Here is a 22,402-nt window from a genome sequence, read left to right on the forward strand (position 1 = left end):
TTTTTAGCAAAATTTTCATAAATGTCTAAACTAACTATCAATCAGATTTTATTTTATTTTTTTAATTTAATAACTTATTGGTCCATGCTTGCAATTTGTTAAATAAATTTATTTTTTATCAATCTTTTGTAAAAAAAGTATATAAAGATCTTTAGCACCTCTGGGCCATTGTCTTTTTTTAATTCGCTCATTATCTATTTCAATCCAACTATTAGATTGTCTACAAATACTTCTATAATTTCCTTCTTCAATACTTGAACCAAAATGAAATATAGCATTCATAACTTTATATGATTTTTCAGCTATTAATACTGTAGCCGTTGGAATCTGAGATATATTACATCTACGTTTTGCTTTTACGATTTTCGTTTTTAACGAAAATATTGCAAAATGAATAATAATTATATCTTTTGTCAACGTTAATTCTTTTAAACAATACACTATTTCCTGTACAATTATCACAAAATCCGTTATCAGTTTGATACCAATGAGAGTATGTAACATTAAATAAATCTTGTAGATTATAGCTCTGTTTGTTAAAATTAATAATAGGTATCGAAATAAATAAATTATTAGAACTAATTGTTTTTGTATATTGACACGTAACACATCGAATAGTAGAAGTTATTTCATGCTCTACTGACTCTCTTATACACTCGTACCTTGTACACAAAGTTGTTAAAAACTTGATTCCATCTAGTTTTATATTCATCGAAAACGATTCTCCTAAATCTTGTCGAACATCATATGTATTTAAATTACTCATTCCATATTCATACCTATGCATTAACATACGTAGAATATTTGATTTATCACAATTAAGCAGTTGCTTTCTAATAGGACTTAAATGAAATAGACATTGTATAACCGTATTAGCGTAACATACAACATTTTCTGTATTTTCAAAACCACGTAAAACCCAAGTGGTATTTATTTGTAACATTTGATTTTGCTGACCATTCTCTTGAACGGCTTCGACTAGTTTAGATTGTATCCATAGAATATCTTTCACTTTGATACGACGTTCCTTTTGCATAGTAATTATTTCTGCCTCTGGTTTGTACTTATATTTTAGTCGATTGTACTCGTCAATAGCTTTTTCGTCAGCTGTCACTTTGGAAGGATCAAAGTTAATCAAATGCAATCCTTCCACAGTTGTTACTCGAGACAATGCAACGTAAGATTGACCACAATTAAATATAGAATTGCCTATATCAATAACAGCAGTCTGTAAACTCAATCCTTGACTTTTATGAATAGTTATTCCATAACTCAGACACAGTGGAAATTGTTTTCTTACAACAAATGCTTTATCCACCACTTCAAATTTAACGTTTACTCTTTCTATCAAATATTCTAATCCTGAAGGTAAAAGCAATTTAATTTTTTCCACACAATCAGTAGATATATCTCGTACAACTGAAACTACTGTAGCTATTGTACCGTTCACCAGACCCAATGTAGCATCGATATTACGCCTTATCATAACTTTTGCTCCAATTTTAATTACAATTTCTTTTGAAAGTCCAGCAGTTTTAGAATTATCATCGTCATTATTCGATAATACTTTTAATACTTTTTTTTTAAATATGAAGTACAGTCAATTGTATCTTCAGCAATTAGTAATATCTCTTTTGAATCAATGCGACTTAACATAGCTGTATTGAGAGCGTCACACATATGACGTGCAGGTAGTAGACAAACAGCGTCCGATGAACACTTATTAATAAAATCGCATAATTCCTTTAATCTGGATTCCAAAGAATCACCTTTAAAAATTATTTTTCTATTTTCAAGTACGACACGATCAGTCGTTGTCAATGTACCAATACGAATTCTTGACAACAATTGCCTATATGTATCGTCTTCTCGCTGACGCATATTAATCGTCAATTCATCGTAATGAAATAACGTAGACCACAAATTAATAGCAGTTATAGAACCAATGCATTTGTTAATTTTATCATTTGATAATTGCGCAAAAATACAATCTTCACGTACAGGAGGCAATTGAAGTAAATCGCCAAATAAAAGAATGTGTTTTTTACCGAACCAACCATCTTCAACGTCATTTGTATCAAATATTTCTGTCAATCGAAAATGTATATACATTAAAACCAAATTTGATATCATTGACACTTCATCAATTACAAAGAGAACAACTTCTTTAAGTTCACTTCGTAAAACTTTTAATACATGATTAGACAATGGTTTATACTTTGAAGTCTGACCATGTTCAACAGGTAATTGAAGTAATCTGTGAACAGTCAAACCATCAATGTTAAACGCTGCTATACCAGTAGGTGCTGCTAAAGCGGTATCTTTGTTGAGATTATGTTTAATCCAACATTTAATCGTTTTAATTAAGAAACTTTTTCCAGTTCCACCTTCTCCACTAACATATAAACGTAATATCGAATCTTTCGACCTTACCGTATCAATGACTCTATCAAATACTCTTAGTTGATCCGCATTTAATTTTGCTATCATTTCTGAAACATCGATATTATCTATTTTCTCACCAAGATCTCTAAAATCTTGCATCGCTTCACCAGCTTCTATATTTTGAATACCAATCGGATTATCAGGATCATCCTGAGACACATTCTTTTGTTGTAATTCTTCATCAACTTGCTGAACCAACTGTTTTGCATTTTCAAATGCTTTTTGCAATTCTTGTACTTTTTCATGATATTGCAATGCCCCTGTAAGATGTAATTTTGCTTTTTCAAATGCTTCTGCATAAGTGTCACAATTATCTTTAAGATCGTTTAAATTTCGCCATGGTTTAAACATAAGCAGTAAAGAAAAGAAGTAATCTTCGGGCTGTGTTTCAACATTGTATTTATAGTGATTAATAAGACATGCACATCGTCGTCGTTTAAGAAAATGTTTATTATCTATTTTATAATATTCAATTAATTTATTCTTTGGCTCCGTTGTCGTGACATCATACCACTTTGCAAACTCGTAAAGAGACACTGATTCCAATTTTTCCACTCTATTTGGATAATAATCATCTACTAAAGCCGGACAAAATAAATCTGTGGATTCTTCATCTAGAGCTTCAATCTCTTTACGACTTTTTAATTTTTTCTGTCGTATACGATTAACGTTCAACCATTTAATAGTAGTATTACGATCAGTTCCATATAAAGGAATACTCATTAATGTATCTGCAGCTTCAAGAGCTCCACATTCCCTATTAGTTATAGATCGTAAACCATAATTCCACAGAACACTGGCCAATGATTTATTTTTATTATTTTTAAAACTCTCAAGATCGAAGTTAGATAACTCACTTTTACCCGCTTTATTTACATACTTAGTAACATACCATGTAAGCAAGGTCGACTTTTCACCAATAAATTGTATATCCATATTTCCTTCCCATGCAGTAAGAAGCACGGGATTATAATCATTAATATCAACTTCATCTTCTGTTCTAGGAAGATCATACAATCTACTTTTATGTTTCAATTGCTTTCTACCTGCTATTGCAGTTGCTACATCTCTCATATACAATGTTTCAGTAACAGGTCGTGGAAATCCAAAACGACACCTACGAATAACTTTTCGTCCTACTTTTTTCGATCGTAAACAATAATCATTATGTCTGTGTCGTTGATGTTTATCAACACGACCGTACAATAATGGTGCAATATTTTTATCTGGCTTTTTGCAGCTAATGTATTGCGAAATAAATTTTAAAACTTCTTCTACAGAAGATTCTCCAAAAATTGGTGGATTTTTTATCCAAATTAATAAATGAAAATGTTGTATGCCTCTACTTTGATATTCTCGTCGCCAAAAATAGTGCGTTACTTCTCCGATCGGAAAATCTTTCGAACAAATAAAATCTATCATCGCTCGAAATTTATTATCAAGAAATCTCGACGTTGATACAGGATCTTTAGCAACAAGTACACTAGTACTCAACGAAGAATCTTGCCATCCATTAACTTCACGAATATATTCACCTAAATCGTCCCATAACCATTCACTAGGACTTAACGTTAAGAACCATGTTGCAGGTCCGTAGTGTCGAGCCATACAATCTAAATCGCTTCTTGGTCGACGCCAATATTGCTCTGTATTTCGAAGTACGGAAAATATAGTATTTAAATTGGACTCCAACAGTTCTTTCGACATAGCTTCTAAATATTCCGCAGCCGTATAACGGCTTCGTGGATCAATTATATTCATTTTATGATAAATTCCACGACTTAACTGACGAATATTTGCTCTATTTAACAAATAAAATAAGTATTGTTGATTCAGTCTAAATTGTGGATGCTTAGACATCAAACGACATTTAATAAATTCATGTTCTTCAAGTTTGTTTGGTCTTTTTTCATCATATTGTCCATTTTTACCGAATGGATATAAATCTGGAAAACACATCAAATCCAAATTCTTTTCACGATTATCCAAAGGTACATCTTGAATTTTTAACATTTGATACAAAGCAGTTGCAGTTTTATTTTCTTTTTTTTCATATAATGGATATATAGTATATTGCTCGTAGTAACTCTCATTGTCATCTTTTTGAGTCAACATAGCCTTGCGCTGATGTAATTGAACTTCATCATCTGTCATCTTTTGCGTTTGCAAATTGGAATTATTTAAAACATTTTCTTCATTAAATGGAGCTTCTGCATCATTTTTTGTTTCTTGTGCCTGAAATTCTACGTTATTAAGACTTCCTAAATTTAATTGAACATGTGTTATGGGCAGTACAATGCCAGAATATAAAAAGTTATGAACTTTCAACCATTTTAAAGCTTGATATATTTTTTTTAAATCCACTAAATCTTCCCAAATAATTTTTGATTTAGTTGGAATATTTCTAACTAAGATACATAATTCGTGATTTAAATTTATTGGATCAATTTTTGAACATAATTTATTAAAAGTTTCTTCTAAAGGAATTGGTAAGTGAAAAGTTGAACCTTTAACTTTTTGTATTTTTTGTCTTTCTGGAATTACCTTATGAAAAACTGTTCCCATTTTAACTACAGTCTGAAAAGCTTTAGCTCTCTGTATAAGTATTTTCTCAAATTCATTAAGAGAAGATATACACTCCGGTACATCATTTGCGAATAAATTATTTAGAATACAATAAGCAGGTAACAGTCCGCTACGAAATTTCTTATCACAATAATGACATATGTATTCAGGATTAATTTTTTGTTGATTTACATATGCCATTAAATCGTTCCAAATTGGATTACTTCTACGTGTTTGAACTTTATTATTATTAACTTTTGAAATATTTTTCTTGTAACAAAGTCTTTCACACGATATACAAATATATCGTGGTGTATCAAAAGAACGTTTCTTCAAAGCTTTAAACGCATTTTGATATTTTGAAATAACATCATCATCACTCATAATTGTATCACTTTGCTGATGCTTGTATATATCCGCTAATTCTTGTGCTGAACGTATAATTTCCTGTAGTTTATCAACTTCACCACAAGTTAATGCTTCGTCCAACTGTAACATTTTTTGATAAGAGCTATATAGTTGGTAAAGCATACGTCTAATATATCTCACTTTTGGGAAATGCGGTGATAATAATTGAACTGGAATAAACATAGCTTTACAAAGATTTAAATTAATGTAACAGCTATGTGCGTGACCCTTTTTAGCATTTTCTAAATTTTTGTAAAAAATTGTTACAGTGCAATCGTAAATTCTTTGCATTAGTTCCGGAATTTTCCTCAAAGTACATTCATTTATAGCTTCTAACAATTTTTGATATCGTTCGATTAGAAGCGGATCATTAACTTTACATAAAGTACCGCATAACCACGATTTTTTTGCTCGAGCTTCTACCAAAGGTAACGTATTAACGATTTGTCCTCTCGTGTTTAACATTAAAGGTTCCGTTACATTAACTTTGGATGAATTAATATCACAATACGTCGAATCAACGAAATAATTTTCAGACGAAGCTGTATGTCTAGATATACCACAAAATGCACTTATTTTGTCATCAACTGTAATACATTCTGCAGCAACAGACAAACAAGTTTCAGATCTATTTTTGAGTTTAGCTAATATTTTATACATATCACGAACAAAAGTATCTCTAATATTGAAACACCACCGAACAATTTGTTCTGCTTTCAATCTTTTTTCAATATAAGATTTATTACTATTAGTAATACCTTGTTTGTATAAAATATGTATCACATATGTCTCAAAAGAATTATGAGTTCTTAAATAATTTGTGGATCTAAATTTTGCATATTTTTTAAAATATTTTTGACAGGATTACACTTTTCCACTGCAACTGTGTACTCTAATATTTTTTTCTGGTAGTATTGCTTATTATAAAGCCACTTACGCTCTGAGTGCAACCTGTAGAACGCTTTTTGTTTTTTTTGCACATGCTCTGAATTGAAAAAATAAAATATTCGTTTTCGTAAATGTTCTTTTTCTTTATTTTTATGTATAGACATTGTTTTTTAAGCGATAAATTTCTTTTTTCGTGCATAATTTTCTCTCCGTTTAGCAAGCTTATATTCGTTACTATTTTCACAGTCTTCTTTCTGTTTAGCTCGTTTATTTTTTCTCTTATGTTCACATGGTTTTCTCTGTTTAACAATATTATTAACCGAATCTTCTTCATATTTACGCCGCTTTTCAGCACCTTTATTTTTTTTATCTTCATAATTTTGACAGCGTTTTTTAGCACATTTCTTTAAATTTTTTGCATAATTCACTTGGTCATTATCATGTACATTGTCTTCTTGCTGACATTGTTTATTTTTATTAATATTATTTAATTTTTGTAATTGCTTCTTATCATATTGTCGTTTTATACGTTTCTTTGTTGCGTCTAACTCTTTTGCTCTTACTACAGCTAATGGTAACACTTTCTGTGTTACGCCACATTGCAAATCTTGTGGAAAATGCTCTATCATATTAGTTTCAAAAATTTTTAATAAATGCGAACGCATTTTACTCCAATCATACTTTACTTTCTCGGGTTTTATATTGAATAATAACGACACGGCGAAAGCTATGGCAAAAACACCGCAATCGTCACTATTTGGTTGTTTCTGAACAGAAGGAAATATAATTGAATTCTTTTTTTGAAAATCATATGTTGGAAACAACCTTGATAACATTATTAAATGATCTTCATGTACATTGTTTGAATTTAATGAATCATAAATAAATATACGTTTTGTATTGTAATAACTACATACCCAATGTTGTTGACTATATAATATTTGTATATGTTTTTTGTTCGGAGAGACAGGATTTATTGTTTGTGGTAATTGTATCCGCCACGTTGAAACAGGTTTATAATCTGAATGGTTTTCCAACAGATTGTTAAAATGATCCATATGGACATCACTTAACCAATCTCCCCGAGTAATTTCATCTTTTTCTTTAAGTTGTAAAATGACTTTTTTTTGTTTTGAAAACATGTTATTTATATTACAAATTTGTATTTATAAACAACAAAGCAATCGTTTTGTGCAGGCACACAACGGTCTGTGTTTTTTGGCACAAAAGCAGACTATGATCTTTGGTGCAGATACAACGTATAATCTTTGGTACGGAAATACCCTATGTTTTGGCACAGAAGTAGCCTATATTCTTTGGCGCAAATAAAGTATATATTCTTGGATACAAATGCAGCCTATATTCTTTGGCGCAAATGCAGCCTATATTCTTTAGCGCAAATGTGGCCTATACTCTTTGACGCAAATGCAGTCTATATTTTTTGGCGCACAGCAGCCTACGTATGTAAGCGCACAGCAGCCTACGTATGTAAGCGCACAGCAGCCTACGTATGTAAGCGCACAGCAGCCTACGTATGTAAGCGCACAGCAGCCTACGTATGTAAGCGCACAGCAGCCTACGTATGTAAGCGCACAGCAGCCTACGTATGTAAGCGCACAGCAGCCTACGTATGTAAGCGCACAGCAGCCTACGTATGTAAGCGCACAGCAGCCTACGTATGTAAGCGCACAGCAGCCTACGTATGTAAGCGCACAGCAGCCTACGTATGTAAGCGCACAGCAGCCTACGTATGTAAGCGCACAGCAGCCTACGTATGTAAGCGCACAGCAGCCTACGTATGTAAGCGCACAGCAGCCTACGATTATAAGCGCACAACCGCTTTTATTTAAAAAAATCCTCCAAATCGACCTGACCTTCAAATAGACCTGAAAAAGAAAAAATTACATTCTAACGTAAAAAACGTGACGTGTGGAGAGAACGGAACGTATGGAAAGAATAAATAAAGAGGAAAGATCGAAACATGTGAAAAGAACAGAGCGTACAAAGAGAACGAAGGGTACGGACAAAAGAAAAGCGCAGAAAAAGAACAGATAGCGCGAAAAAAACAGAGCGTACGGATCATTAATTGCGTAAATTTACAACCAAAATGCTACAACCGCGTTTTTTGATTAATTCAACCAATCAAAAGCGATTCAGCCAATCAGAAGCGCAAAGTACAAAAAAGCGATAGAGAATAGATAACAGTCAACAAGAAACGAAAGAAAATACATAACAATCATTAATTGCGTAAATTTACAACCGAAATGCTACAAGCGCGTTTTTTAGTTAATTCAGCCAATCAGAAACAATTCAGCCAATTAGAAGCGCGAAAAGTACAAGAAAGCGATAGAGAATAGATAACAGTCAACAAGAAACGAAAGAAAATACATAACAATCATTAATTGCGTAAATTTACAACAAAATGCTACAACCGCGTTTTCTGATTAATTCAGTCAATCAGAAACGCAAAAATACAAGAAAGTGATAGAAAATAGATAATAGTCATTAATCAGCCAATCAGGAGCGCGAAAAATACAAGAAAGTGATAAAGAATAGATAATAGTCATTAATTTACAACCAAAATGCTACAAGCGCGTTTTTTAGTTAATTCAGCCAAACAGAAGCGATTCAGCCAATCAGAAGCGCGAAAATTTACAACCAAAATGCTACAACCGCGTTTTCTGATTAATTCAGTCAATCAGAAACGCAAAAAATACAAGAAAGTGATAGAAAATAGATAATAGTCATTAATCAGCCAATCAGGAGCGCGAAAAATACAAGAAAGTGATAAAGAATAGATAATAGTCATTAATTTACAACCAAAATGCTACAAGCGCGTTTTTTAGTTAATTCAGCCAAACAGAAGCGATTCAGCCAATCAGAAGCGCGAAAAATACAAGAAATGATAAAAAATAGATAATAGTAATTAATTACAACCGAAATGCTACAAGCGCGTTTCTTAGTTAATTAATTCAGCCAATCAGAAGCTATTCAGCCAATCAGAAGCGCGAAAAATACAAGAAACTGATAAAGAATAGATAATAATCATTAATTGCGTAAATTTACAACCGAAATGCTACAACCGCGTTTTTTGATTAATTCAGCCAATCAGAAACGATTCAGCCAATCAGAAGCGCAAAAAGTACAAGAAAGCAATAGAGAATAGATAACAGTCGACAAGAAACGAAAGAAAATACATAACAATCATTAATTGCGTAAATTTACAACCGAAATGCTACAAGCGCGTTTTTTGGTTAATTCAGCCAATTAGAAGCGATTCAGCCAATCAAAAACGCGAAAAATACAAGAAAGTGATAGAAAATAGATAATAGTCATTAATTGCAATGCTACAAGCGCATTTTTTAGTTAATTCAGCCAATCAAAAGCGATTCAACCAATCAGAAGCGCGAAAAGTACAAGAAAGCGATAGAAAATAATTAACAAGATAGAGAATAGATAAATCAACAACAAAAAACGAATCTTTAATTGCGTAAATTTAAAATCGACATGCTACAATCGCGTTTTTTTGCTGATTCAACCAAGCAGAACCGAGAAAAGTACAAGAAAGCAACCGAGAAGAGATAACAGTCATAGCGAAAAAATAAGCGAAGATTGCAGGAAAAAGCGAAAACGTATCTTACCCTGGTTATCACTATATGCACGACGAACAGTCCTTGCACGACGAACAATCCTTGCACGACGAACAATCCTTGCACGACGAACAATCTTAAACCCAAATCTATCTCACAACTCACAAAAAACACGAACAATACTTCACTCTCATTGTAGTGACAGCCGTCACAAACTATGTAAATATACGTTACGAAACTCACCGTAATTACTAAACTACAAACGCATTTTAACGCAATTATTGAAAACTCGTACTAAAATCGCGATCGGCTTTTATCCTTCCCTCCAAATCCACATAACGCAATATGGCGCTCATAAGAAACATGGACATGAACGACGACATATTCGACAAGTAAGTAAATTACAACTTAATAATTAATACACATACATACACACATACACACACACACACACACACATATATATATATATTTTTAATTTTTCAGTATCATGGAAATCGAAAATGAGCGTCAGCCGTCTCCTTGCGACAAGGAGACGGCTGCCCAACAGCAGCCCTCTTCTCGTCCCAAGAAGACGGCTGCACAACAGCAGCCGCCAAAATTAATTGTCGTAAGGCGTGACGAAACCGGACATCACGCGGTGCTCGAAGAGCCCGCACCGGCCGAGCCAACGAAAGAAGAATTACTAAAAAAAATAAAAGAATTAGAAGAGATGGTGAAGAAACGTAAGTAACAACAAAAATTAACATCATATTAATAATTAATATTTTATTTTATTTTTTAATAATATTTTAATATTTTATTTTATTTCATTTTTATTTACAGCACCACGTTGGCATAAAGGAGGAAGAAATAGGGGCCGGGGCCGTGGTCGCGGTCGCGGACGTGGTCGTGGGCGTGGCCACGGCGCCGGCGCCACGGTCCATAACCAAAACTTGTATTTTTACTAAAATCATAAATGTAAATTATCACTGTATATCGACTGAATAAAAATATATTCTCCCAAAAGTTCTTCGATTCCATCATCTTTATCAGAACTATCTTGTCGCTGAACTTTCATTTTATAGCCTAATGCTTCTAAAAGATTTATATTAAAATAATAAGTTAAATTAATTCCCGGTACTAAGCGTTTCAACTCTTCAATTGTTGCACAAGCTTTTTCAGTATCGCCTATATTGGCGTAATGTTGTGTGATCGTCGCGAATAGATCGCCACGACGTACCGATTGTTCTAAATTGGAGCCTTGAGAATCGAGTAAATGACGAACTTGTTGCATTGCAGTCTCCGTTTCATTTCTATCGAACAATCTGTTGAAAGAAAAAAATACTTGAGATGCATAGATTATATATAATTAAAATACAATTAATGTAAAAACAAAATTTATATAAACTGTTAAATAAAAATTAATATAATACGAAGGATACGCTAAAGATACAAGACATTCATAATTAAATTAACTGTTTCACTTTTTACTTTGTTTAAAATTTATAAATATCGACTGAATAAAAATATATTCTATTTAAATATTTTATTTAATTCTTCGCAAACACTTTCACATTGCCATTGTTATTATCCCAAATTTAATACTAATTTTTAAAATTTACCTTTTAATATCTAAATAGCGTTTGATTGCTGACATTCTATTGTTCACTAACTCCACTGCCCGACTGTGAATATCTGGATCTCGCGGTGTCATTACTTTAGACAAACATCTGCTCGCTTGATTCAGAGCGTCTAATGCTTTTTCGTAATTCTGAAACTCGTCGATTTCCACTTGCGCGCATGCCACATAAAAATTTGCCAACAGATCCATAGCTTTACCCTTGGAGTAGAAATTAATTATGTTCTGTAAAATTTCTGGTTGGTTTTGCCAATCCAAAGATTGTAAGTAATTGCCTGCCATAATGTAAATTTCGCGATTTCTTGAGACCTGCGCGAAGAAACAGATCTTTTCGGTGTCTCCAGACTTAAGCAACGCTTTCATAGCACGTAGTTTGTTACCGGCCTGCGTAAATTTCTTAGTCGCAAGATGATAGTTCCCCTGATCAAAGGCGATCTCCACGATTTTTTCAAGTGTAGAAATTCTCATACGCTCGCGATCCGTGTTATCGTTGCTCACTTTTTCAATCGTCAGTTTGTCCGCGAGTTCTTCATTCAACACAACGTTATGTTGCTGGATTAGATTTAAGGCCGCCATATAATCTCTGCCAGTTGCAAGTAAATCCACTGCTTTGTCGATCTGGTCATTTTGCATAAAATAATCGGCACACTTACGAATCAGTGCCGGATCAGAATCTGCATTTACATCTGTAATAATCAATTGCAACGCACTGTATTGCTGTGTTCTGAATGCGACGTCCAAGGCTTTGTGTAAGAGACCGGCTTTATGATACAGCAGTACTGCGCGATCCGGTTGATTATTGTCTTCGTAAAATTTAGCAACGTCTATCTGTGAGTGCCGTGACGCCAGTATAGCTAATGGCCACAATTCTTCCCGCATAAAATGTTCCTGCGAATAACAAATATCGTAAAAACTCTTGTCAAGTAAATCGAAATGGGATAATTAAACAAGATATAAAGAATCAGTTTTTTAAAAAAATTAAACGTCTTACCTTACATAGACGTATCGCATTGGTATAAGTTTTGGCGACCGTATAAAAATGAATTGCTTGCATCACGTTATTTTTCGATTCGTAATGTGCAGCTAGATGATATGCTGCTGCGGCGTGATTTGTTCTAGTTACTAATTCACATACTTCATCGTCTCTTCCGAAGTAGCAGAGCAGTCTCGTCATTGACAGAGTATCCTTCGCTTGCTCGTAAAGATGTAGAGCAGTCTCCATATCACCGGTTGACTCAGTATATTGAGCGTGCCAATTTTTAATTTCCCTATGACAACATCAATCGTATTATATAAAATATTTTACAGTAAAAGAAACACTTTGTATTATAACGATTTTTTGATCGACATATTTGATTAGTATTATTAAATGATGTAACTTACGATTCTTCTGAACTGTTCAGATATGTGAGTAACTCTCGAGGTCTCATTAAAAGCATTCTGGGAACTTCAAACCGGTGGCAATCGGCTTTCGTATACATATCAATAGCCTCCGCTACTTTACCTTGCTGCTCCAATGCACGAGCGTAATTGTAATAGCTTGTTTTTTCACGGATTTTGTTTTCATTATTACCTAATTGAATCGCCTCCTTAAATTTATTTCGCGCCTCGTACAGCCGTCCAAGTAAATCGAGACGTTTTGCTTCCCGGAATAGACGTTCAGCATCGGTCTGCAATTTAATAAAAAACGTTATACGGTCTTAATCTTTCCTCTAATTTTAATATCAAGTATCGTGAATAATCTCCGATTGTTTTCGTGACTACACATTAAATAAAAACTTACATGTAAACCAAGTTCGACGGCTAAAATTCCTACTTGTGCTTCCAAATTTAATGTATCATCTTGCATTGCTTCACGTAAAGCACGTGCGGCATTAGCCTGTTTCATATGACCGAGGCAAAGAAGAGCCATGTTCAACTGCTTCGTTTTCACACACATTTTAGCCAAACTTTTCCAGACAGCCTCATTCTTTATAGATTTAATAGCTTTAAAAGCTTCTTCCATATTCGCCACGCTAATATGAAAACTAAAGTCCATTACTGCTTTTCTGGTAACAGAGTCACATTCACCGAGTTCTTCGAAGTCTCTCATTAATAACTGCACTATCTTGCTACTTTTATCCACGCTTTTTTCCGAATTTAAAATAACAATATGTGGTGAATGTACACCTAGCAATCGGCAATTTTCGTCAGCGATTGGTTTCACGTCCTGTATGACAATGCCATGATCTGATGTCACGAATAATGATACTAATACTACAGAAGCTTGTGCAATCTGCAAAAAAAAAAATTATTTATTAAATGTAGTCACTATAGAATATATGTACAGATAAATTCAAAATGTAACTATAAACAAATTAGTAGATATTACCTGATCATTTTCTTTAATAAAGCTTTTAGAATCATGACTTTCTAATCGTTGAGCTCGACATACTAATAATCTGGGTTCTTCCACATCCCAGCAATGCGCCGTAATTAATCTTCCTTTGCACTGTGCAGCTCTAAAAATGCCAAAGTATTATTATCTTTGCGTATTAATATACGTTAACGTTACATTACTGAAAATCATAAATTACATTCGATATGCAATCGATTAGTAGAAAATATGATTTATTCCAGAACTGTAAAAAAAAGTAGTCGCTACAATTACGATTACAATTATTTGTAATAAAAAAAAGGCATAATTATCGATTATGATTATAAGGCGAAGTAAGCGTAATCATTCAGTTATTGATTACTAAAGTAATCACTAATTAATTGAAAAACTTTTTTCAAGAACATGTATCTTACATTCGTACAACTTCTTTCCATCCTTCTTCACGCTTTCCACTTTGTTTGGGGCTGGTATTACTCGTTTTCGATGATGTGTTTAAAGTATCTCCATCGTATTGATTATTATAAGACTTTTTTCCTTAGCCAGGAACATAAGTTTCATTACCAGTCGCTTCAAAATCTTCTCTATCAGCAGGATGCCTCAAGGAAGTTTCAAAAACTAATTGACCTTTCAATTTTCAATCGGAATTAATATTGGTGGATGTCCTAGTGGTTGTAATCGAAGTTGTTGATACCGATCCTGCACTGGTAACGCTATCAAGATCTTGTCATTTCTTGATCACTTGGAAATTGCGTTACGTGATTTACCATCCATCCATTTCAATACCTTAATATGACCTTTTCGAAACGCAGCCATCAGACAAGAAACCTAATCATAAAATATATTTTGATACAGATTTGACAAACAAATTTTTGATAATTACCTCGCTATTTAACCATTAATTTTTACCTTCTTTAAGAATTTGAGCCATCTCTGAAATATAAGATTATTAATAATAACATTTAAATTATATTTGATATAATATAATATATATACTATAAATAACATTTAAATAATATTAGTCACACTTACCTTAATTAACGGATCACTGCGGATCACTAACCTCACACGTCAATCAACAAAGCCGATAATATTATCAAACTGTCGATAAATTAATCCGCACCATCTAGCAACGCGAAAACGAAAGGGACATTTTTTGAGACGTAAAAATGACGACGGAGAATCTTAATAATTTTACTCTTGTAACCAAAATTATAATCGCGATATCTTTATTTATAGACCACGCAGCGAAATAATAAAAAGACTTTTATTATATAAGTCGACCATAATCAATGCAATATGCCTATTAAGAAAGCGATTGGTTAAGCCGTTATTGAGATCCGGTAATCTACGGATTTCTCAAAACGTCGTCTCGCGTAATAGAGGCACGATAGTGCCTCGCTGCGCCTATACTTGGCGCGAGGCACTACCGTGCCTCTTGATTGCAAAATGGTGAATTATACGGCCACTGAATATACCGACATGTTAATATGTTACGGTATTGCTGGCGAAAGCACAGCGAGAGCAGTGCGTGTATACGCAGAAAGATTTCCGAATCGACCGCGTTCGACAGTAAAAACTGTATCCAGGTAAATTATTTATTCAATATGTTATTTCATATCGATTAATAGAAGTAATTGCGAGTAGTGAATTGCTAATAATTATTATCGAAAAAAATTTTTTAATGCCTTCGACGTGCAAGGGAATCAGGATATCTCGGCGTAGACCGAAGAAATCCTCTTCATTATGATTATGGTGTACGCCGAAACGCACACGCTGAAGAGGAAATATTAGAGGCGTTAGAGGAGAACCCCGCTAATAGTATACGGCGTATAGCGCGTACCCTCGGTGTGTCACGATCCTTCGTGCACCGAGTTATCAAGGAAGATGGACTGTATCCGTTCCACTATCAGCGGGTGCAGCATCTTCTTGAGCGGGACGAAAGAGACCGTGCTATTTTTTGCGAAGGTATGCATATTTGGATTTTTAAAATTTATTTAATTTACTTTCAGCAAAAAATAATCAGGAATAAACACTTGTAGGCTTCCTTGCCCAATGCCGGCGGAATCCAAATTTCCCCGCTTGAATCTTGTGGACAGATGAGGCCCTTTTTACGCCGAATAGCATATTTAATTCAAAAAATTTTATATTATAAGCTCATGATAATCCGCGGGCCGTGCGTCAAGGTGCGTTTCAGTACCGGTGGGCGTTAAACGTATGGGCAGGGGTCATTGCAGATCGAGTTGTAAGTATTTTTTTATACGTAATCTCGTTTAAGAAATATTGAAAAACAATTGTAATATTTTTATTAATTTACAGATTGGGCCGTATTTCTTTCCCGCTCGATTAAACGGGGAAATTTATGCAAATTTTTTACAGAACGAGCTCCCCGTTCTGTTAGAAGATTTACCGCTGCAAATGCGCGTCGATCTCATTTTGCAGCAAGACGGTGCCTCCCTCCCTCATTTTTCTCGTCGCGCGCGGAACGTTTTAGATAACGTTTTCGCGGAGAGATGGATGGGGCGAGGGGGTCCAATTACGTGGCCAGCACGTTCGCCCAACATGAATGTGTTAGACTATTTCATCTGGGGCCACGTAAAAGCGCAGGTGGAGCACATGCGGGAATGTAACGTCAATGAAGTTCGCGACGCGATCATCGCGGCCTTCGGTGCAATTACCCCGCAAATGACACAAAGAGCAACGCAGCAAATTGTTCAAAGAGCTGAACTGTGCTTACAAACACAGGGGCGGCACTTTGAACAATTGCTGCGTTGAATTTTTTACAGTGGAATAGGCCTACTGGGGATACCACATTAAAAAAAACGCACTGAGCTATCTACCTCAAAAGGTAGTGCGGAAACAATAGCTGTGAACTCGCAAGTTGATCTTGTTCGCGTGTAATCGTTTTCTTCGCTCACGTGTGGTCACCTCGCCTTGCTCGCGCGTCGTCGTTTCATTTCGCTCGCGTATTGTCGCATCGCCTCGTTCGCGCGTTGTTTTCTCGTCTCGCTCGCGTATCGTCGCATCGCCTCGTTCGCGCGTTGTTTCCTCGTCTCGCTCGTGTATCGTCGCATCGTCTTGTTCGCGCGTTTCCTCGTCTCGCTCGCGACATACTGACTCCGCCTATTCTCTTTACGCGATATTCGCCGCCGTCTATCGCGCGTTCGCTCACTCCGCGTTTCCTTGTTGCACTCGCGCATAAATAAAATATTTATTTTCTCGAAAACTATTACGAATTTTTTAAAACGGTAAAGGACATTTCGTTTTGTCTTGGCGAGTTCTACCTACTGTTAAAAAAAAGTGACGTTGGTCCGGGACAGTATATATATATATATATATATATATATATATATATATATATATATATATATATATATATATTGTCACGATAATTTTCTTATTATTCTGCCTCGGAGAGTCGTGACCAAAGGGACGACCGTGCACGGACGAAATCCGCGCACCGACGTGCCACGAGGGTAGGGAGGGAGGAGGGTCGCGGCCTCGGCCGTATTCCGGCGCGGGACGGCGGAATCTTACACGAACACGAATTTTGGGCGCCAGGCACGGGCTTCGCCGTGCCGATTTTTATCTCGGACTAGTTATCCGGTCCTCGACAATTCCTACCGAATTCGAATCGCCGTCACGCGCGGGGGCTAGCCCATCCGAACGGAGAGGGGCGGGGTATAGCACGCGGAATTCTCGGACAAACGGGAACGACGACACAAAATAAGACGTACGCGGACACGATCATAAACAGAGGATCCGTTTATTAGATTCAACGGAGCAAACAATTATAAAAAAAAATTAACAAAAATTAGAATAAGCGCCCGAGAGTGAAATCTTCTCGCGTCGGCCCTGGATGTTGTGATGCCGGCCACGCGCCTCCTGTACGCACGACGTGTTTTCGCGAGACCCCGCAACACAAACGAATTCTCACGGAAGATCGCCTGTCGTTCACGAAATCGCGGTAGATCTCTTTCGGCCTCGGCCGCTGCCGAGGGCTCTCCGTGCGAGCACGACGTCCGTACACCCTACGACCGCTAAAATCGCGCAATTCAGATAACCTGGCCCAGTATTTCCCGCGGGATCCAACCCCCCCGGCTCCTTGACGCCCGTCGGCAGCCACTCTCTAACACTACGTCTTTGCCTCGCGACAAAGATCCACCAATAAAAAGATACCAACGGGCCCGCGTGCCCGTTTTACGTGGCCGGGTATCGTCCAGAGCCGTGTCGGTCTTCCCGGGAGGCAGAGGGCTGTACAATATATAATAATTCCGCAATGCGGGTGGAAGATCTCACCGAATAAACGCCTGGACCTCTCTAGTCGTCCTCGCTCTCCCTCGCACTCTCGCTCTCTCGCTCTCGTCCTCGCTCGGGCCCTCGCTCTAATTCTCGCTCGCCAATATTTTCTTATCGCACGCCCAGCACGCCGGTCGACACGGAAGAGAGCGAGGACCGCGCGAATTTTCGGCACGAGGCCCGGCGCATCCCCACTCTCGCGCCTCGCGGATTTTTCCGCGCTACGTTGCCGATTTCCCGCGTAAGCCGCTGCCCTCACAGAGCCCTATCGGTACTAGCCGGTTGGCGCGGATTTCGGATAGCCCGTCGTCGCAACAATTCTCCCGCAGGCGGTTTTCGGCGTGGAAACGTGTAGGCGACAAGCCTCCTCCACGGTTCTCGGGATGGGTGGCCTCCCGTCCCGGGCCCGTATCCGGTCACCCTTTCTTCCGGAAGTCGACGCCCCCGCCTATGGCCCGTTCCTCTTGCGTCAAGGACAGTCGGCAATCTCGGCCACATACGGTAACAACAAAATCCAGCATCGCGATCGTTAAGTACCGCCTCAAAACCAAACACGGACCCTCCGGAGACTCCCGCGCCCTACACTACGGCGGTGCGTCCAACGCCGCTGCGTTTGTGACGGCCGCGGGGAGCTGCGACGAAGCAGCCAAAACCGCCACGTCATAATATATACTGTGACGTGGCGGCTTTGGCTGCTCTCGCACCGGCGTCACTGCAGCAGCGTTGGACGAACCGCCATAGCCGAAAGCGGAGGGGCGCAGGAATCTCCGGAGGGTTCGTGTTTGGTTTTGAACGTGGCGATCGCGTGCTAGTTTGTTACTGTGCCGACGTCTGACGCCTGAGCGGGCCATAGGCGGACCAACTTCCGGAAGAGGTGACAGTGCGAGCCCGGGATGGGAGGCCACCCATCCGAGAACGTGGAGGAGGCTTGTGCCTACGCACATGCCGAAAACACCTGCGGGGAGAATTGTTGCGACAACAATTTATCCGCCGGCCGGCGTGGGGCTCTGTGAGGCAGCGGCTTACGCGAAATCATTGGCATAGCGCGGAAAATCCGCGAACGAAAGTGAAAGATGCATGGCCTCGTGTAAATTGCGCGGTCTCGCTCTCTTCCGTGATCATTTCAGCATGATAAACGATAGGCAGAGATTGGCGAGCGGAGAACAAAGCGGGGCCAGAGCGAGCGAAGAGAAAGAGTGCGAGGGAGGCAGGGACGTGAGAGGTCAGGTGTTATTCGGTGATCTTCCACCCGCATTGAGACAATATTGTAACCTGCCTCCTCCCAGATCGACACGGCTGGTACCCGGCCACGTAAACGGGCACGCGGGCCGTTGTTTTTTGGTGGATCTTTGTCCGAGGCTGCGTAGCGTTAGAGAGTGAAAAAACGGGCGTCGGAGGTTATCCCGCAGAAATCGGGCCGGTTATTCGAACTGTGCGATTCTGGCGGTCATAGGGTGTTCGTACGTCGTGTCCGCCGAGAGTTCGGCAGCGGCGAGGCCGGAGAGATCTACCGCGATTTCATGGACGACAGGCGATCTTCCGTGTGAGTTCGTTTGTATTGCTGGGTCTCGCGAAAACACGTCGTGTGTACGGGCGTGGCCATCACAACATCCGGAACCGGAATAGCTCCGTACGCTTACAATTTTTGTTAATTTTTTATTTGTTTGTTCCGTTGAACACAATAAATGGATCATCTATTTATGGTCGTGTTCGCGTACGCCATTTTGTGTCGTCGTTACCCGATACCGCCCTCTCCGTTCGAATGAGCAACCCGCGCTGTTGCGATGAAATTCGGTAGAATTGTCGAGGACCATACTAGTCCGAGATAAAATCGGCGGCGGGCTTTGCCTGGCGCCAAAAATCGTGTTCATGCAGATTCCGCCGTCCGCGCGGAATGCCGCGTTCCTCCCAACTCGTGGCACGTCGGTCTTGCCGTTCGTCCGTGCACGGTCGTCCTATTGCGACTCTCCTCAGGGAGAGAATAAAAATTATCGTGACAATACATATATATATATATATGTTCAATGGCAGCTTCAACGACATTTTCATATATAATCTGGCAGTTTTGGCGACATCTGACAGTTTTGACGACAAGTCGTCAAAACTGCCGTTACAAACTTTTATTACAAAAATGTTAATTAAGCTTAAATGTTTAAGTATATTTAACGATTTAATTTCAGAATGCAGTTAATTTCAATATTACTACATAGAATTAATACATTTCATATATACTGGCGAAAAAACTGCCATTGTATTGTTAGCATATGTACAAATAATGTCGTCAAAACTGCCCATAGATAAAAAAAAAAGTCGTCAAACCTGCCAATGCATTGTTTTCTGTCTTGAGAAAAAAATTGTCTTTCTCAAGACAGAAAACGAAAATTATCTCTAAATTAAATTATACGTAATGTAGAAATATATATTCAAAATATAAGTAACATGAGTATTTAATTTCGATTGTTAAAAGTCGCGAAATGTCCTAAAGTATCTCCCAAAAAAAGACTCCCTTAAAATTATACTCCCCAAAAATAGAATATAAAATGTGCACTTTAATAACAAATACTCTTTATAAAACTAATGAGATCAAATAAATGCGCCAAGAACCTGAAGAAAATAAAAAATTATATTTAAACAAAATCAAGATTCCCCCAAAAAGACTCCCCAAAATAGAACATAAAATGTGTACTTTAATAATACCAAATACTCTTTATAAAACTAATGAGATCAAATAATTGCGCCAAGAACCTGAAGAAAATAGAAAATTATATTTAAGCAAAACAAGATTCCCCCAAAAGACCCTAAAATAGAACATGAAATATGTACTTTAATATCAAGTACTCTTTATAAAACTAATGAGTTCAAATAATTACGCCAAGAACTTGAAAGAGCTAACATATTTTTAATTACAAACTTATGTGGAATCATACAAACGTAGACCTAGGTTTGCCCCAATAATATAACGTGGTTAACATTGCAAACCCATAGAACTGTACAAAAGTAAACTTAGGTTCGCCCCGATATGATATAACATGGTATATAACATGGTAATGTAAAGAAAAAAAAAAACTTGGCGCTGCGAAACCAAATCTTTAAAATCTCAAATTATATTTTTGCTTTTTACGATGTGCTATGCATCAGATTTTTGTAACCACACCGGATGTATATTAAAAAGTATTTTTTAAATACATCCGACAGTCCACAGTCTGTAAAGGTGAAATGGCAAAAAACTTCTTGCATTGTTTATTTTCAATATTTTTGTTATATTATACATATTTGTTAAGTCATCAGCATTCTTGTTTTGTCTTCTTAGAATTATTTTTTTTTTCTTATTTTTTTATATTTTTTTTTATTTAATATAATTTTTTTATCTTTTATTGTAATTTTAATTTTTTTTTCGTTTTTTTTTTTCGATTTTAAAGATTTGGTTTCGCAGCGCCAAGTTTTTTTTTTTTCTTTACATTACCATGTTATATACCATGTTATATCATATCGGGGCGAACCTAAGTTTACTTTTGTACAGTTCTATGAGTTTGCAATGTTAACCACGTTATATTATTGGGGCAAACCTAGGTCTACGTTTGTATGATTCCACATAAGTTTGTAATTAAAAATATGTTAGCTCTTTCAAGTTCTTGGCGTAATTATTTGAACTCATTAGTTTTATAAAGAGTATTTGATATTAAAGTACATATTTCATGTTCTATTTTAGGGGTCTTTTTGGGGGGGAATCTTGTTTTGCTTAAATATAATTTTCTATTTTCTTCAGGTTCTTGGCGCAATTATTTGATCTCATTAGTTTTATAAAGAGTATTTGTTATTATTAAAGTACACATTTTATGTTCTATTTTTGGGGAGTATAATTTTAAGGAGTCTTTTTTGGGAGAGTCTTGGTTTTGCTTAAAAACTTTTTTCGAGGACGCTTTTCTCGCTCGCCTATACTTGGCGCTTTTTTAACCTTTTTTAAAAGGTCAGTTTTTTGAAATAATTCATTTTGTAGTTATAATCTTTTTGGGGGTCTTGGTTTTGCTTAAAACTTTTTAAAAGCTTATCACGCGCTTATACTTGACGCTTTTTTAAACTTTTTTAAGAAGGTAAGTTTTTGGAAAAGATATCATTTATTTTGTAGTTATAATATAATAATCTAGAGACACGTTAGCGTTCTACGTTACGTGCACAAGCAGCGTGATCGATTGTGTCATTACGCGAGATCTT

At 36.8% G+C, this 22,402-nt stretch overlaps 1 protein-coding gene across 1 annotated transcript; it reads right to left on the reverse strand.

Moving 5' to 3' along the window:
- Positions 1-10,833: 10,833 nt before the first annotated feature.
- Positions 10,834-14,707, reverse strand: LOC139106693 (intraflagellar transport protein 140 homolog). The gene is made up of 8 exons (XM_070663631.1): positions 14,659-14,707; positions 14,308-14,428; positions 13,889-14,018; positions 13,301-13,792; positions 12,901-13,187; positions 12,509-12,785; positions 11,501-12,405; positions 10,834-11,203 (listed from the first exon to the last, which is right to left on the reverse strand). The coding sequence occupies exons 1-8, from the start codon at positions 14,705-14,707 to the stop codon at positions 10,849-10,851; spliced, it is 2,616 nt and encodes an 871-aa protein (XP_070519732.1). The 3' UTR covers positions 10,834-10,848.
- Between the last annotated feature and the right edge of the window lie 7,695 nt (positions 14,708-22,402).

The sequence above is a fragment of the Cardiocondyla obscurior genome, linkage group LG11 (genome assembly GCF_019399895.1).
Source record: "Cardiocondyla obscurior isolate alpha-2009 linkage group LG11, Cobs3.1, whole genome shotgun sequence".
Classification (NCBI taxonomy): Eukaryota; Metazoa; Arthropoda; class Insecta; order Hymenoptera; family Formicidae; genus Cardiocondyla; species Cardiocondyla obscurior.

What these genes read in the sequence shown, in the direction of transcription:
- LOC139106693 (XM_070663631.1), bottom strand. Translation starts at nt 14,707, where the DNA reads ATGGCTGCGTTTCGAAAAGGTCATATTAAGGTATTGAAATGGATGGAT. An exon ending in TTATTAAAGAAAATGATCAG is followed by an intron (nt 13,793 to 13,888) that starts GTAATATCTACT and finishes TTTTTTTTGCAG; the next exon opens with ATTGCACAAGCTTCTGTAGT. An exon ending in CTGAACAGTTCAGAAGAATC is followed by an intron (nt 12,786 to 12,900) that starts GTAAGTTACATC and finishes ATGTTGTCATAG; the next exon opens with GGAAATTAAAAATTGGCACG.